The sequence below is a fragment of the Orycteropus afer genome, unplaced genomic scaffold, assembly GCF_000298275.1.
Source record: "Orycteropus afer afer isolate SDZICR_OR568_19922 unplaced genomic scaffold, OryAfe1.0 scaffold00603, whole genome shotgun sequence".
NCBI lineage: Eukaryota > Metazoa > Chordata > Mammalia > Tubulidentata > Orycteropodidae > Orycteropus > Orycteropus afer.
The window spans coordinates 108,714-125,612 of NW_006922190.1; the positions used below are offsets into that span (position 1 = coordinate 108,714).

Sequence of the window (16,899 nt, forward strand, 5' to 3'; positions counted from 1 at the left end):
CTACTTCCGTAGTGATACTGCCTCGGAAACCCAAGGAGGGGTCGCTATGAGTCGGGGCCGACTCGACGGCACATAACAACAACAAAAACAACAACAACTACAACAACAACTGCCTAAAGCACATGTGATATACAGAGCACAGTTCTATTCTGAAACACATGGAGTCACCTTCAGTTGGAATTGGCTGGCCGACAACTGGTTTGGTTTCTTTGAATGATTATTAGTATTCATTTGTTTCCCTAAGACATATGAAACAATCTAATTATGATTTTTAAGGGTTCATTTTTTATGATTGTTATATATTAGTCCTTACACTATCTCAAAGACTGGCTAGTGTCTGTTAATAAGTAAATACATTTTATTTAATAATAAAACTTTAATTTTCTTTTTAATAAAGTATTTCCAAATAATATCAATTCAAGAGTGAATGGCTACCCAGGAGGTAAAGGAGTACAGAAATAAATAAAATTGAGGAGACAAATCTGTATAAGAAAATAAGACTTTATATTATACTTTGTTACCAAGCCTATATTCTTGCCTTTAATATAATTTAAGAGTTTTATAGGTTGAAGTACTGATTTTTTTAACATTGATAAATTTCTACATATTTTAACTTATATGCCAACTTTTACTTTTAAATCTTTGAACACTACTACATGATCATGGTTTATATCTAAACTAATGAAATTTATGTAGGTACTTTGTTTCTGTCTAAGTTGTATTTCTCAGAATCATAATGATAATTAATGTAAGTAAGTAAAGGAGTTACCACAAAAAATAATCTGACCTTTGGTGGAAATACCTTTAAAAAAACCCAAAAAACCAAGTAGACTCTCTCCTGAGGACAAGGTAGACTGTCAGCTTCTTTTAGTTTACCTTGATCCTATAGAGGCCCAAGAAGTTCTGATGGTGTAGTACCTAAGGCATGTGACTTCTAACCAGAAGGTTGGCGGTTCAAATCCACCAGCCACTCCATGGAAGGAAGATAGGGCCATCTAATTCTTAAAGATTAACCCCTTTGGAAACCCAGTGGGGGTCGCTATGAGTCGTAATCCACTCGATGGCAGTGAGTTTTAATAAGAGGGGCCCAGTGTTAGTAGGGAATAGGGAAACAGATGGATTCTTTTGCTAGCAGTAGTGGTTCCAGAATGTTTATATGAGTATCCTGGGGACAGTCAAATAGAAGAGTGGCTTGATTTGTGTGGAAGATATCAACCACTGCTTTTACTTAGTGTGTTTATTGAGAAAGACTTGGGGCTGATGCACATCAGTGCCCACATGAAGCGATCCCTCTCTGATCAGGCCCCTCATCCCTCGCCTACCTCACAACTGCATGGGGAAGGATATGGGGGAAGACCTCTGGAGGAAGGGACCTGCACTAGGATGAAGAAGGGTTGGCCTCTGATGCCTGCCTTGTGTGCTGCTGTGCCCTCCTCTTTCACCCCTCACACTACCATTTTTGGACTGGGTCCTTGGCCTTGGATGACCTCAGCCTTTTTATTCCACCGTTCCCCCTCCCTGATTCCTTTTTTCCCAAATGAAGGACACCTGTCTTCATCCAGAAGGCAAATGGGGACAGCTGGCAAAGAATTGGGGGTCACTGACTGGGTGGGCTGAGAAGGGCACTTAAAAGCTTTAGGAGGATGGATCTTCTCTGGTAAAAGGGAGCTGGGACAGAATAAAGAGGATCTAGGGCAGAGAATTCAACTTGCAGACAGTGGAAGGCCCGGTGGATTGCTGGAGGGTGGAACATTCTCTGAGACCCTGGTGGCTTAAGTGGTTAAGGACTCAAATACTAGCCAAAAGATTGGCAATTTGAACCCACTGAGAGGTGCTGTGGAAGACAGGCTTGGTGATCTGTTTCCAAAAGCCTTGCAAATCTTATGGAGTGCAGTTCTACTCTGAAACACATGGGGTTGCCAAAAGTTGCTATCAACCTGACAGCAACTATCAGCTAACAACATATTTTCTGAAAGGGAAGGGAGATTCAAAAGCCTGCTCTCTGCTCTCTACCCACTGTAGACTCCTTCAGGAAACTCATCAGACCCTTTGCATAGAATTTGTAGAGTTGTTCATGACATCTCCTAAATTCAGAGGGGAAGAGGATCAAAGGATGGGAATAGGGTTGTTGTTGTTAGGTGCCACTGAGATATCTCCAATTCATAAAGACCCCAAGTACAACAGAATGAAACACTGCCTGGTCCTGTTTCACCCTCACAATCCTTGCTATATCTGAGCTCACTGCTGGAGCCACTGTATCATTCCATCTCATTGAGGGCCTTCCCCTTTTTCAGTGACCTTCCACTTTAGCAACCATGATGTCCTTCTCCAGGGAATGCGCCCTTCTAGGGCAGTTGTGTGCAATGAGAAGGCTCAGGGCTGAGGGCAGGGTCAGGATGCAGTTGGGAACAGAGGGAGTTCGGCTTGGTAAGGGGTTCCTTGGGAACTACATGGGCTAAAGGACTTTTGGGGTGGACAAAGAGCATTTCTCTTGCCAAGACATGGAGGTCATTGTCTCCCTGGGATGAACCCCAACAATGTATGGAGTGGCCTCTCCCAGGCAAGCAGGGAACTTGTCCTTTTTGTCTGCCTAAGCATCTCTTCTCACGCTATGCATCACAGGGAGCTTGAAGAACCAGACCAGCGGTGAGATGTGGGGGGAGGTAGGGGAGGAAGTTGGGTAACTAAAAACAAACAAAAAAAGAAACAAAAAAAGAAACAAAAAAAGAGCCATTTTTGTCTAAAAAGGATATAAAAATTTTTACTCATGGCAGTTTATTCTTCAAAGTTGTCAAAAGGCGGACAATGGCAATAGGGTTATTCCAGCTTTATTAAAAATTTTAATTTCAAATGAAATAATGTGACAGTGATGTATGAGAATATAATCAAAGACTGCAAGTAACCTAATTCTTTTTCTTAGTATGCTCAAGCCTCCAGGCACCAGTCAAGTATCGAAGTCGTATAAAAAGTAGGTCCTTGCCCATTTGTAGCCAGCTCCAAAATGGAACTAATTTAGAACCTGTGATTTAAAAATAATTAAAAACAAATTAACTTAAATAAAACTCAGGGGAAAATATATCCATATAAAAATAGACTTCAGAAATCAGTCTACATGATCTTTGTGAATCTCTAATCATCTTTATTCTATTTAAATCATAGACATAAAAAGTAAAAATTTTCAAAGCTAAAGTGAGCTTTTTGTTTTTTTCCTAAAAAGAAAAATAACACCAAAACATTTTGAAGTGAAATGAAATTTGGAAGATTTAAATTGTGAAGATTTCAAATGGCTCCAACATTGGGAAGGAGGGACTGTATGTGGAATGCCTAATATAAAAACTGCTCATTAAGAGCTGGTTAATGGAATTAACAATTACATACAAAGGAACTATCTGCAACACAGATACATACAATTACTCCTACATATGAATCCAGTTTTAATGGTGAAAAATAAAGCCTATGATCAGAGTTAAGAAAATTTAGAAAAATTTTCTCTTGATCTCTTTGTTCCAGGCTGTATGTATGTTGTTTTTGTTAGCTGTCCTTGAGTTAGTCCCTGACTCATGGTGATTCCATGCATAAAACCGTTGTAATTCATAAGGCTTTCAAAGGCTTATTTTTTAGAAGTATATTGCCAGGCCTGCCTTCTTAGTCTGTTTTAGCCTGGAAGCTTGGTTGAAATCTGTTCAGCATCATAGACACACACAAGCCTCCAATGACAGATGGGCAGTGGCTGAGCATGGAGAAGCATTGGCTGGGAATCATACCCAGGTCTCCTGCATGGAAGGCAACATAGGTAAACCAGTCTAATTAAATGTTCAATCCATGTATCACAGTGGGTCTTTATGAATTGTTATTTGTCCTATAGCTGCAGATAAATAAACAGGAGGGAAGTGTAAAGTAGCAATATCATTTTAGTTACACTTTCCCCTCAAAGACGTTTTACAATGATGTAAATTTACTTAGCTGCCTTCTTGAGGAAACTGGTAGTGCAGTGGTTAAGAGTTTGGCTTACGGAAAGGTCAGCAGTTCGAACCCATGGGAGAAAGTTGTGGCAGTGTGCTTTTGTAAAGATTACAGCCTTAGAAACCCTATGGACAGTTTCACTCTGTCCTACAGGTTTGCTATGAGTCAAAGTCTACTCAACAGCAGGTTTGGTTTTTTTCTTTTTGGTTTCTTCTTTTGGAAACAGTGCCATCAAAGCACCTTGCAGACATTAGCCTTATTCTTTATTATTAAGCAGGGGCAAATATTATCATTTCATAAATGAAGAATTTGAAGTATCTATAATTCATATTACCCTAAGACTATCTCTATAACACAATTAAGCAAATGACAAACATGAAATAGTTTTTCAGTTATCTGTACTTCAGCTTCCCACAGTCTATGTTGTGTGATAAAATGAAGGTTATAATTGATCATTACAACTGAGTGATCCTTTTACTTTCTTCCCAATCCCTTCTGAACTAATGTTGCAACTGTAGAGATTAGTTAGATTTCTATAAACTCAGCTATGATTCAGCAAGCCTCCAAAAAGTTTGCTGTTCGAGATCATATAGTCTGTATAATCTCTAGGCTAGTTCTTAATCATTTTCAGTTCCTAAACATCTGAGTTTACACAGCTATGGTGGCTTCTGCAACCATGACTCTCAAAGAGATGTAGTTTGAAAAAAAGGCTCAGTTGATTTGTTAACTGCTCCCAAACCCTCAATCAATTTAGGTACAGTCTAAGGTAAGCAAAAGAGAAAACTAAGATATATTTTAAATTCTATCCAGTCAGAGGTGTCTAAGCATTTCTGACATAAAATATGAGAAATCAGACTTCAAATTATTATAAATTTATAAATTTTTGCATATAGATACAGATAGCAGCTAAAATATGGCTCTGAGTAGACTATGGACATTTGGAATAAAGTAATTCTTTATTCAGCTTTACATAATAGTTTGTAGGTACTCAATTACTATCCACTGAGTGATAAAATAATATAATGCTAATTAGTGGTAATACAAAAAAATAAAGTTTATCTAAAAAGACTGTCAACTTCCTTCTAAGGTCAGATCACCATGACAATAGGTTTTATTGAAATTTCTTGGCCAGGGTACTTGGCCTACAGAAAACTCAAGAAGAGAGTGCAAAATGATAGAAGGCAGTAAGCCAGACAGAGGAAATTAACAGGCAGTAAAGAATCCCTGCTAGTGCAGTAATTAAGCACTTGGCTGCTAACCCAAAGGTTGGTAGTTTGAACCCACTAGCTACTCTGTGGAGAGAAAGATGTGGCAGCAGTCTGCTTCTGTAAAGATTTATAGCCGTGGAAATCCTATGTGACAGTTCTATTCTGTTGAATAGGGTTGCTATGAGTCAGAATCAACTCCACAGCAGTGGGTTTAGTTTGGTTTTTAAAGGAGCCCTGGTGGCACGGTAGTTAAGTGCTTGGTTGCTAACCACAAGGTTGGCAGCTCATAGCCACCAGCCACTCTGTGGGAGAAAGACATGGCAATCTGCTTCTGTAAAGATATATAGCCTTGGAAACCCCATGGGGCAATTCTGTATCCTATGGGGTTGATGAGTCAGAATCGTGTGAAGGCAGTAGGTTGGGTTTGGTTTACTCTCATGAACGGGCTCTTAGGACCTGAAGCAGGTGGGGGGAAGCAGGAAGAGATTAATGCTAGTTGACTTTATTAAATAATTGCATTGTCTGAAGCCTTTCCCTATTGGATTCAAGATCAGCTATAACATAGACAACATACCTTCAATTTCAGTCCAGTTGACAGCAACTTCAGCTATTGGAATTTTAAAGAACTGTGCTATATAAAGCAGTTCTACATCAAATGCCCTGAAATAGAAAATATATTGATATTTATTTTAAAAAAAGACAAAGAGAATGTAATTAAATGTCTACTTGTCATGACTTGAAGCTTACATGACAGATGCAAAGCTTATACTTTAAAACTGAAGGTCAGATTCACATAAGGACAAATAATTACAATCTTAATGGTTCAGAAACTTCAAGGAAGCTTTAGTATCTGACTACGTAACATTTAAATGACAAATATGGTGCCCCCATCACAACTCAGATACTCTTGGAGGTTAAAACAGCTTCTTGGGCTCAGAGAGAAAATTTAACCTTGGAAATTCTCAAGATCGATGGTTTTCAATCTTAGCCCTATCCAGATCAAGGTACAGAGTAGAAAGCATTTTCAAATGATTCAGAGGACTGATAAAACAAAATTCCGAGAAGATCAAGGAGAGAGTGTTATGATCACTTTAGAGTTGCTTGCTTACTTTCCTCTAACACCAAAGGAGGAACTGAAGCCTTCTTTTCTAAATACAATGTCTCTCAGGCAATGTGTTTTCCTTTTCTGTCTCCATGCTGTGCTGGACAAAACAGTACCCAGCAGCTGTTTAAGTGAAACACAACTTTAGAATGGTCTGAAAAGCTTTTCAAGTAAAGATAAATAGATACCTAGGCAATTAGATATATTTTACTTGCATGAACTGTTAAAATCATCTCTAGTCCAAACTCCCAGTTTAGCCTTCTTTCTATCTATGAAAGGTTTCATCAGATCCCTCTCAGAAGGTAAGAGCTCTACCAAAGGACTGGAACAACTTTGGATATAAGGGCTCCAGACAGAGTTAAGACTGACAGGGCACTGTGCTGAACAGACGATTACATGAAAGTTTTCTGATGGAACAGTGAGATCCCATTCCCTTTCCCCTGTTTGGTCCTGTGAATGCTGGCAGCCAGACTCATATCTCCTATTCTTCATTGAAGAATCCTGCTTTAATGAAAATTACCAACCCAAGAGAAGATATCAAAAGATGACAATTTAGAATTTCCTAGGAATACATGCTAGCTAGATTAACTTGTCATGAAGTCTACAAGTCAGTCAGAGGCCCTGCCCAAGCACAGAGACTCCAAATAGCTTTGCAGTACTACACTAAAGACATATGAGGAAAGGCCTTTAGAGATAAAAACAAACAAAAAGGAAAAATTGGAGGTAACAGAAATAATGCAGGATTGAAGAAAATGTCAAAGTTTTAAATCAGACATTCAGAGAGCTAGTGGAAGATAGTGTACTGATGAGATTCTTAAAAAAGTGAATACTGGAAAACAAAATGTTTTTGAAAATTAAAATTCTGATAGAAATAAAAATCCAAAAGGACAGGTGGAAGACACAATTGAGGAAATCTCAAAAGAGCAAAAAGAGAAGAGAAAAGATAAAATTATAGGATCAGTAAGGAGGTCCTACACCTGTTTATAAGAAAGAGAGAACAGAGACAATGAAGAGAAGAGATTGTCAAAAAAAAGATTCAAGAACATTTCTCACAACTAAAGAACATACGTTTCTGGATTCAGAGGGTGTACTCACATACTCCCACCACTGGTCTGTCAGTTTGTTGTACTATGGTGGCTTGCATGGCGTGCTGTGAGGCTGGAGGCCATGCCACCAGTATTTCAAATACCAGCAGGGTCACCCACAATGGATAGGTTTCAGCAGAGCTTCCAGACTAAGACAGACTGGGAAGGACAGGGCCATCCACTTCTGAAAAAATTGGCCACTGAAAACCTTATCGATAGCAGTGAAGCACTGTCTGATATATAACTGGAAAATGTTATGAATAGCAATGAAATACTGTCTGATATAGTACCAAATGAGGAGCCCCTCAGGTTATAAGGCACTCCAAATATGACTAGGGAAGAGCTGCCTCCTCAAAGTAGAGTCAACCTTAATAACATAGATGGAGTAAACCTTTCAGAATCTTCATATGCTGATGGAGCATGACTCAAAATAGGAAGAAATGGCTACAGACATTAATAATCGGAATGTGGAATGTACAAAGTATGAATCTAGGAAAACTGGAAGTTGTCAAAAATGAAATGGAATGCATAAAAACTGATATCCTAGGCTCTGTTGTTATGTGCCGTTGAGTTGGATCTGAATCATAGCAACCCTTCCTTAGGTTTCCAAAGTGGTATCACTACGGAAGTAGATTGCCCAACCTTCCTTCTGAGGGAGTGGCTGGTGGATTTGAACCTCCAGCCTTCTTGTTAGCAGTCAAATGCCTTAGGCACTACGCTACCAGAGCTAGGCATTAGAGAGTGGAAATGGACTAGTTATACTAGCCATTCTCAATCAGACAATCATATGGTCTACTATGTGGGAATGAGAAACTGAAGACGAATGGCATCACATTCATCATCAAAAAGAATATTTCAGATCTATCCTGAAGTAAAATGCAGTCAGTGATAGGATAATATCCATATGCTAATAAGGAAGTCCAGTTAATACTACTACTATTCAAATTTATGCACCAACCACCAAAGCCAAAGACGAGAAAATTGAAGATTTTAACCAACTTCTGCAGTCTGAAATTGAACAAACAGGCAATCAAGACATATTGATAATTACTGATGACTGGAATGCTAAAAATGGAAACAAACAAAAAACATCAGCAGGTGGAAACTATGGTCTTGGTAACAGAAATGATGCCGGAGATAGCATCACAGACTTTTTATTTTACTTTCTTTCTTTTTTTTATGATTTGGGTGAAAGTTTACAGAGCAAATTCATTTTCCATACAGCAGTTTGTACACATTTTGTTTCATGACATTGACTGCAATCCCCATAATTTAACAGCTTTCTTCCCACTTCCTCCCTGTGGCTACCTTTTCCCTGTGTCCTTCTATTTACCATATGCTCTTATAGGCAAAAGAGGCTGTCACTTACTGGGAAGGCCATCGGCCTTGGATTATAAAGAAATGGGTTAGACTCTAGCTTGCCAGGTGTGAGCTGGATTCACTTGGACAGTGATCACTTCTCAGAAGCTCTACTTCTTCTTCTAAGGTGGGGTGAGTTCACCTACCTCAGAGGATAGCCTCAAGCATTAGATGAAAATGATGCTGAGATAGTGTACCTAAGGTATCCAATAAACAGTTACTGACTTTCTTTCTAAACAAAGTATAAATTGAACATTTTCTTGATAGCTTAGAGTCATTGCTATTGTTGTGCACCATCTAGTCAATTCTGACTCATAATGACCCTACAAGACAGAGTAGGTCTGCCCAATAGTGTTTCCTAGAGTCTCATGCTTACTGGAGGAGCTCTGGTGGCATAGTGCCCAAAGCATCTGACAGCTAACCAGAAGGATGGTGGTTCAAACCCCACCAGCCACTCCTTAGAAGGAAGACTGGGCAATCCACCTCCATAGAGATACTACCTCAGAAACCCAAGGAGGGTTTGCCATGAGTTGAATTGCGCATCACAGACTTTTGCAAGACCAATGATTTATATATTGCAAATACTTTTTTGTCAACAACATAAACTGCATCTATACTCATGGACAATGAATAAGGAAGACTGAAGAAGAGTTGATGCTTTTGAGTTGTAGTGTTAGTGAATAATGAAAGTACTATGGACTGCTAAAAGAACTAACAAATTTGTCCTGGAAGAAGTGCAGCCAGAATGCTCCTTGGAAGCAAGAATGGCCAGACTTCGTCTCACCTGATTTGGTTATGTTGTCAGAAGGAACATTCTCTGGAGAAGGATATATGCTTGGTAAAGTGGAGGGTCAATGAAAAAGGGAATGGCCGTCAACAAGTAGACTGGCATAGTGGCTGCAATGATGGGCTCAGGTATAGCAAGGATCATGAGGCTGGCACAGGACCAGGAAGTGTTTTGTTCTGCTGTATAACATAAGGTTGTTATGAGTGAGAGACTACTGGACAGCACCTAACAACCACAACAATAACAACATACCCACGGACCTCGCCAGATGGAATACACAGGAATCAGATTGACTACATTTGTGGAAAGAGCCCATGGGGAAGCTCAATATATCAGTTAACACAAGGCCAGGAGCTGACTGTGGAACAGACCGTCGATTTCTCCTTTGCAAGCTCAAGCTGAAGCTGAAGAAAATTAAAATTAGTCCACAAGCCAAAATACAACCTTAAGTATAAACCACCTGAATTTAGAAACCATCAGAAGAATAGATTTGACGCATTAAATACCACTTACCAAAGAGCAGATGAGTTGTGGGATGATATCAAGAACATCATAAATGAAAAAATCAAAAGGTCATTAAAAAGATAGGAAAGGAAGAAAAAAATCAAAATGGATGTCAGAAGAGACTCTGAAACTTGCTCTTGAACAGAGAGTAACTATAGCAAAAGGAAGAAATTTTAAAATAAAAGAGCTGAACAGATTTCAAAGGGCACTTGAGAAGACAATGTATTAGAATGTAATGTACAAAGACTTGAAATTAGAAAACCAAAAGGGAAGAACATGCTCAACATTTCTAAATCTGAAAGAACTAAAGAAACAATTCAAGGATTCAATTCCAATAGAGAAGGATTCTATGGGCAAAATATGGAATGATGCAGGAAGCATCAAAATTAGATAAAGAAATGCACAGAGTCACTGTACCAAAGAAAAACAACTGGTCGACATTTAGCCATTTCAGGAGGTAGCACGTGATCAAGAACTAATGCTGCTGAAGGAAGAAGTCCAAGTTGCAATGAAGGAACTGGCAAAAAACAAAGTTCCAGGAATTGATGGAATACCCATTAAGATTTTTTACCAAACTGATGCCATGCTGGAGGCACTCACTTATCTATGCCAAGAAATTTGGAAGACAGCTACCTGGCCATCTAACTGGAAGAGATGCATATTCCATTCCAAAGAAAGGTGATCAAACAGAATGTGGAAATTATTGAACAATATCATTAATATCATACGCAAGTAAAATCTTGCTGAAGATAATTAATAAATGGTCGCAGTAGTATATTGACAGGGAACTTCCAGAAATGCAAGCTGGATTCAGAAGAGGATGTGGAATGAGGATATCAATGCTGATGTCAGATGGATCTTAGCTGAAAGCAAAGAATACCAGAGAAATGTTAAACTATGTTTTATTGACCACACAAAGGCATTCTATTGTGTGGCTCATAGCAAATTATGGATAACTGCGTAAGAATGGGAATTCCAGAACGCTTACTAAATTGTGCTCATAAGGAACCTGTATACAGACCACAAGACATTCATTCAACAAGAACAAGGGAATACTGCATGGTTTAAAATCAGGAAGAACATGCGTCAGGGTTGTACCCTTTCACCATACTTATTTAAAGTATCTGTATGCTGAGCAAATAATTTGAGAAGCTGGACTATATGAAGACGAATGTAGCATCAGGATTGGAGGAAGATTCATTAATAACCAGCGATATACATATACACAACCTTACCTGCTAAAAGTGAAGATAACTTGAAACACTTACTGATGAAGACTACAGTCTGCAGTATGGACTATACTTCAGCGTAAAGAAAACAAAAGTCCTCACAACTGGGCCAATAAGCAACATTACAATAAATGAAGAGAAGACGGAAGTTGTGAAAGATTTCATTTGACTTGGATCCACAAACACCCAGGGAAGCACCATGCAAGAAATCAGACATCAGACTGCACTGGGAAAATCTGCTGCGAAAACCAAACCAAACTAAACCCATTGCCATTGAGTCAATTTCAACTCATAGTGACTCCCTTTGGACTTCCGATGTGGTAAACCTTTATGGAAGTATATTGTCCCATCCTCCTGTGGATCGGCTGGTGTGTTTGAACCATCAACTTTCTAGTTAGCAGTCAAATAACTGAGGCACTGTGCTACCAGAACTCCTTTAAAGTGCTGAAGGGCAAAGATGTCACTTTGAAGACTAAGGATACCGAACCTAAGCCATGATATTTTCAATCACCTTATATGCATGCGAAAGCTGGACAATGAATAAGGAAGACCGAAGAAGAATGGATCCCTTTGAATTGTGGTACTGGCGAAGAATACTGAAAATACCATGGACTGCCACAGTGCTTTCTAGAAGGGAGAATGGCTAGACTTCATCTCATCTAATCTGGTCATGTTGTCAAAAGGGACCAATCCCTGGAGAAGGATGTCATGCTTGGTAAAGTGGAGGGTCAGAGACACACAGGAAGAACCTTAACAAGATGTACTGACACAGTGGCTGGAATGATGGGCTCAAGCATAACAAGGATTGTGAGGATGGTAAAGGACCAGTCAGTGTTTTGTTCTGTTGTACATAGAGTTGCTATGAGTTGGAATCAACTTGACAGCACCTAACAACAACAATTTACATATTCAACATAATGTATGAAGAAAAGCCACATTAAGTCCCAGAATTATGATATATCAAAACACCATAAAGAAAAATTGTTTAGAGGGGCATGGAAAAAACATGACACACACAAGAATCAAGATTCAGGTTCTCTATAGAACTGAAGTTCCTCATAGAAACACGGAATGTCAAAGACAATAAAGCAATGCTTTCAGAATTTTGAGAAAAAATAATTTCTAATCTGTGATTTTTTACCCAGCTGATAAGTAAGTGTAAGAGTAGAAAAAAGATATTTTTGATAAGTAAAGTCTCAAAAAGTTTTTTTTTTTTTCCCCTAAGTTAATGAAGTATCTGTTCTACTAAATAGAGGTGGAAATCAAGGAAAAGGATATTGAGAATAGGTGCCATGCAGGAGGTCAGAGAATGAACAGATGAGGTATCTCTAAGAAAAAGATCATAGTGCTGGGTAACAGAATGTGTCTGAATATAGTGAGAGATAATTTATACTCCTTTTAGGGAGTTTGAGTATGATGCCATAAAGAAACACCAAAAAAGAACTAGTCATTATTCCACATAAGAGAAACATAGAATTTCAAGACAAAGTTTATATTACATATTTTTTTTTAATGTAGAAAAGAATTTTTGAAATATGTCCTAATGATAACTTCAATTCTGAAATTTTTGTTTCTTTAAATATCTTTTTGAGACATAAGTTAGCTAATTTCAAGGAGATAATTTATCTTTGCAAACAGAACAAATAATAGATTACAAAAAGTAGACCTATTCCAGTAACTGAACGACTAGGATTGAAAATGTTGATTTCTAAAAATTATTGAAAATGTTAACAAGTCAAAAGTTTCTCAACTGTTAAAGACAGTACAGTTTACAATAAACTGAATCAAAAGGAAAAAATTTTAGTGGCTCTGTACGAAACTGGGGATCACTTATTATTTGCAGTAATAAATACACTGCCACAATGCAATGTTTAACAGATACATTCATATACTATTTTAACTTATCCTCACTGTATTTGAGGTATAGTTCCAACTTCAACGGAATATATTTTTATTTTTAATGTTAATTTATCCCAATACTGATACTATTAATAACTAGTGAGTTTATAAAGCACTTTTACATATCTTAATACATTTGAAACTTATACAGTGAATAATAATGTGTTGCTATGTAAATTTTAAAATACATTTGCCCACTAAATGAAAACCAATTTCCTCAAAACTTCTAAATTGATGACCAAAGGCAAAGCACACAGCTACAATTCACGTAGTATATGTTCCTGAAATTCAAGGGTAGTGATCTAAGGGTTTCTGGGGATGCCAATTATTAATGTTTGGTTACTAACCAAAAGGTTGGAGGTGCCTCAAAAGACAAGCCTAGTTATATACTTCTCAAAAGTTAGCCATTAAAAACCTTATGAAGCACAGGTCTACTCTGACACACAAAGGGTCACCATGAATCAGAGGTGACTCATAAGCAACGGTTTTGTGTGTGTGTGTGTTATACCAAAGTAACAATGCTAGACACCTACCATGAAGAGGATTCACACAGAATCCATGAAAAACACTAAGTATTAATTTTTTCAATAATACTTATTGCACACCTACTGTGTTCCAGGCAGTCTGTTACAGTGTGGGATATACCAGTAAGCATAATCAGCTGAGATTCTTGCTCTCATGGAGCTTATAGTCTAATAGAGAAAATAATTAAATAAACACATGAATATGAAAAAAAACTACACATGCTAGGAAGAAAAGTGGCACTATAATAGCACATGAGATGTAGCTGACCTAGTCTGGTGAGTGAAGGGAGGGTGCTCTAAGGAAGATCTGAAGGATAAAGGGGACTTGGGAAATTGAGAAGGGAGAGGGAAGGAGCAAGAAGGGAAAAGTACGTATGTGGAGACATAGGTAGGGGCCAGAAAATGCAGCACCTTTAAGAGCATTTCTTCTGAGGTGTGTGGAAAGGGGTCAAAAGGCAATGTGAAGTCACTGAAAGATATTAAGCAGAAGAGTTAAATATGATTGATCATTTTTAAGTATTGAAAAGGTGCGAGCATGGCAATCTAGGAAATGATGAAACCTGGATGGTGATGGTGGAGATGGAAAGAAAAAGTGGGACATAAAAGCTAAATCAGTAGGTCTTGGTCATGGATTAGATATATGGAAGGGCTTTGGGAATGTCAGCTGATTCCAAGGTTTCTATTTTCTATCTGATACCATTACACAATAAACTTAAGTCTAGCGCTCAGATAGGGAGCTCTGGTAGCGTAGTGCCTAAGGCACTTGACTGTTAACCAGATGGCTGGTGGTTCAAATCCACCAGCCAATCCTTGGAAGGAAGGCTGGGCAATCAATCTACTTTTGTAGTGATACTACCTTGGAAACCCAAGGAGGGGTCGCTATGAGCCAGATCTGACTCGACGGCGCATAACAACAAACAACAGTGCTCAGATGCAAGGTCTGTAGTAGAGGTGCACTAAAGCAATAGTCTATTTCAAGGAGAGAGAGTTTATTAGCATCAAATGCTGCTGCTGGGTTAAGATGAGTATTAAACATGACCAGTAAGTTTAATGATATGGAGGTGGCAAGCTCTTTAGGTGGAAGGATAGAAGAAAACTCCTATATGGTTTGCTGAGGGGTGAGTGGGAGGTGAGAAAATGGAGACAGTGAATATATATCCCTCTTTTAAGAAAAAGTTGCTGTGCAAGAAAAAAGGGAGGGCTGGAGCTGAAGGAGTGGTTCAAGGGATATGCTTATCTTTTTTTTTAATGACAAAATAAATTTAAATTAAAAAAAAATTAAGACTGATAGGAAAGATATGGTTGAGAGGGAAAGACAATATGAGAGAAAATAAGTGAACAGAATTAGGCTCTTGAGAAGGTGGAGAAAATGCAGAGATTGAAGGATTGGTCCTAGGAGAGAGAACTTATCTCTTATAAAAGGAAAAGAAAATGATTACCCTCTGCTGTGATATGTTGTTGTTGTTGTTATGTGTCATCGAGTTGGACCCGACTCATAGCGACCCCTCCTTGGGTTTCTGAGGCAGTATCACTACGGAAGTAGATTGCCCCATCTTCCTTCCCAGGAGTGGCTGGTGGGTTTGAACCGCCAGCCTTCTCAAGTGCCTTAGGCACTATGCTAATGGTAGCATAGTGCCTAAGGCACTTGACTGCTAACCAGAAGGCTAGCGGTTCAAACCCACTAGCCACTCCTGGGAAGGAAGGTTGGGCAATCTACTTCTGTAGTGATATTGCCTTGGCAACCCAAGGAGGGGTCGCTATGAGTTGGCCCACTCTATGGCACATAACTGCTTTGATATATTTGAGCTTCTTCAAAGGAAAAAAAAGAAGCTTAAGGAAGCAACATGTTTTCAGATCTCTCAATTTGTATCATTTACAATTAAGGTGAATATATTACTTTGTACCGTATGTTGGGTTTGAATATTTTCAAATAAGACTCAACTCAGTAAAAGTATAAAGGGACAGATTAAGCTTACATACTAAAGTGCCAATTATATTTAAACCTGGATGTTCATTATGAGAATACAGATCTGCTTTTCATTACGTGGAATAATTGTTGTGTAGTAAAGCACACCAGATACATTCCAATTAGAAACCTACCATCGTTCAATGTGTAGAGATGAAAATATCCGTGAAGCTGCTTCTCGAGTGAATAATTTGAACCCACATTGTGTGTCCCTGATTCCTTTGACACAAAGGAACCACACCAAAAAGTGGAACCCATACATGAGAAGAGTACGGAAGTAAGAACGCTGAAAACAAAGACAAAATATAAATGACTTTTACATGTATCTATAAAACAGACATTGAAAACATCTGACTGTAGACAATTACATTTTAATATTTCATATGTAGATCATACATATGTACATAACTGTTCCACTGTTCCATTAGCTTCATTAGCAAAGTATATTGAAGAAACAGTGAGCATACCTACAATTGAGATGGAGAGCAGAAACCTAGATAAGCAGTTACTTATTTCCTAGAGGTTAAGTCGGATAAGAGAAATCACAATACCTACAACAGCCAGGCTTCAGTCTACCTGAAGAAATAGTTTTAAGCTGCTGTGGGCAAGGAGAACATCTCATTTATAGACTATTTCATGCTTGTTGCTCCATATAAATTTCAGTTTCAAAAAAAGGTGACAGTTATCAGAATGTATTGGAAAAACAAAATTTGAACCTGAAGTTTAATACCTAGCTAATGGAAATATTAATAGAAGTACTGCACAGTACCATAGAAGTTAAAGATTAGAAACTGTATACTCTAAGGAATTTGAAATGAAAAAATTAGTCTTTCTGAGTCAGTATACCAGATGTCTGGATAAGTGATTTAATATTTGAGTTATTTAATACTTTAGGGTTGCTATGAGTAGAAATTGACAGTAGGTTTGGTTTTTGGTTTAGTCTTATATCTAATCCCATATGGGGATTCATTATCGTTATTAATGACTAATTTTATTAGAAGTAGTAACAGAGTAAATAATATTCTAATATTCACTAAATATTGTGAATGTTTAAAATATAAAAATAAGAAATTATTAATTGCTATAGTATTCAACTATAGCAATTAATAATTTCTTATTTTTATATTTTAAACATTCACAATATTTAGTGAATATTAGAATATTATTTACTCTGTAGCATAGTGGCTAAAGCACTTGACTGCTAACCAGAAGGCTGGCGGTTCAAACCCACCAGCCACTCCTCGGAAGGAAGGTTGGGCAATCCTACTTCCGT

The 16,899-nt window shown here is 38.0% G+C and overlaps 1 protein-coding gene across 1 annotated transcript in view; it reads right to left on the reverse strand.

Moving 5' to 3' along the window:
- Positions 1 to 2,903: 2,903 nt before the first annotated feature.
- ALG5 (ALG5 dolichyl-phosphate beta-glucosyltransferase) overlaps positions 2,904 to 16,899 on the reverse strand; it is a 105,124-nt gene continuing 91,128 nt past the window's right edge. Inside the window, exons 8-10 of the mRNA XM_007956293.2 lie at positions 15,761 to 15,912; positions 5,746 to 5,831; positions 2,904 to 3,019 (exon numbers count right to left, since the gene is read on the reverse strand). Of these exons, the coding sequence (XP_007954484.1) occupies positions 2,904 to 3,019; positions 5,746 to 5,831; positions 15,761 to 15,912 (354 nt within the window). The remainder of the gene's footprint in view (positions 3,020 to 5,745; positions 5,832 to 15,760; positions 15,913 to 16,899) is intronic.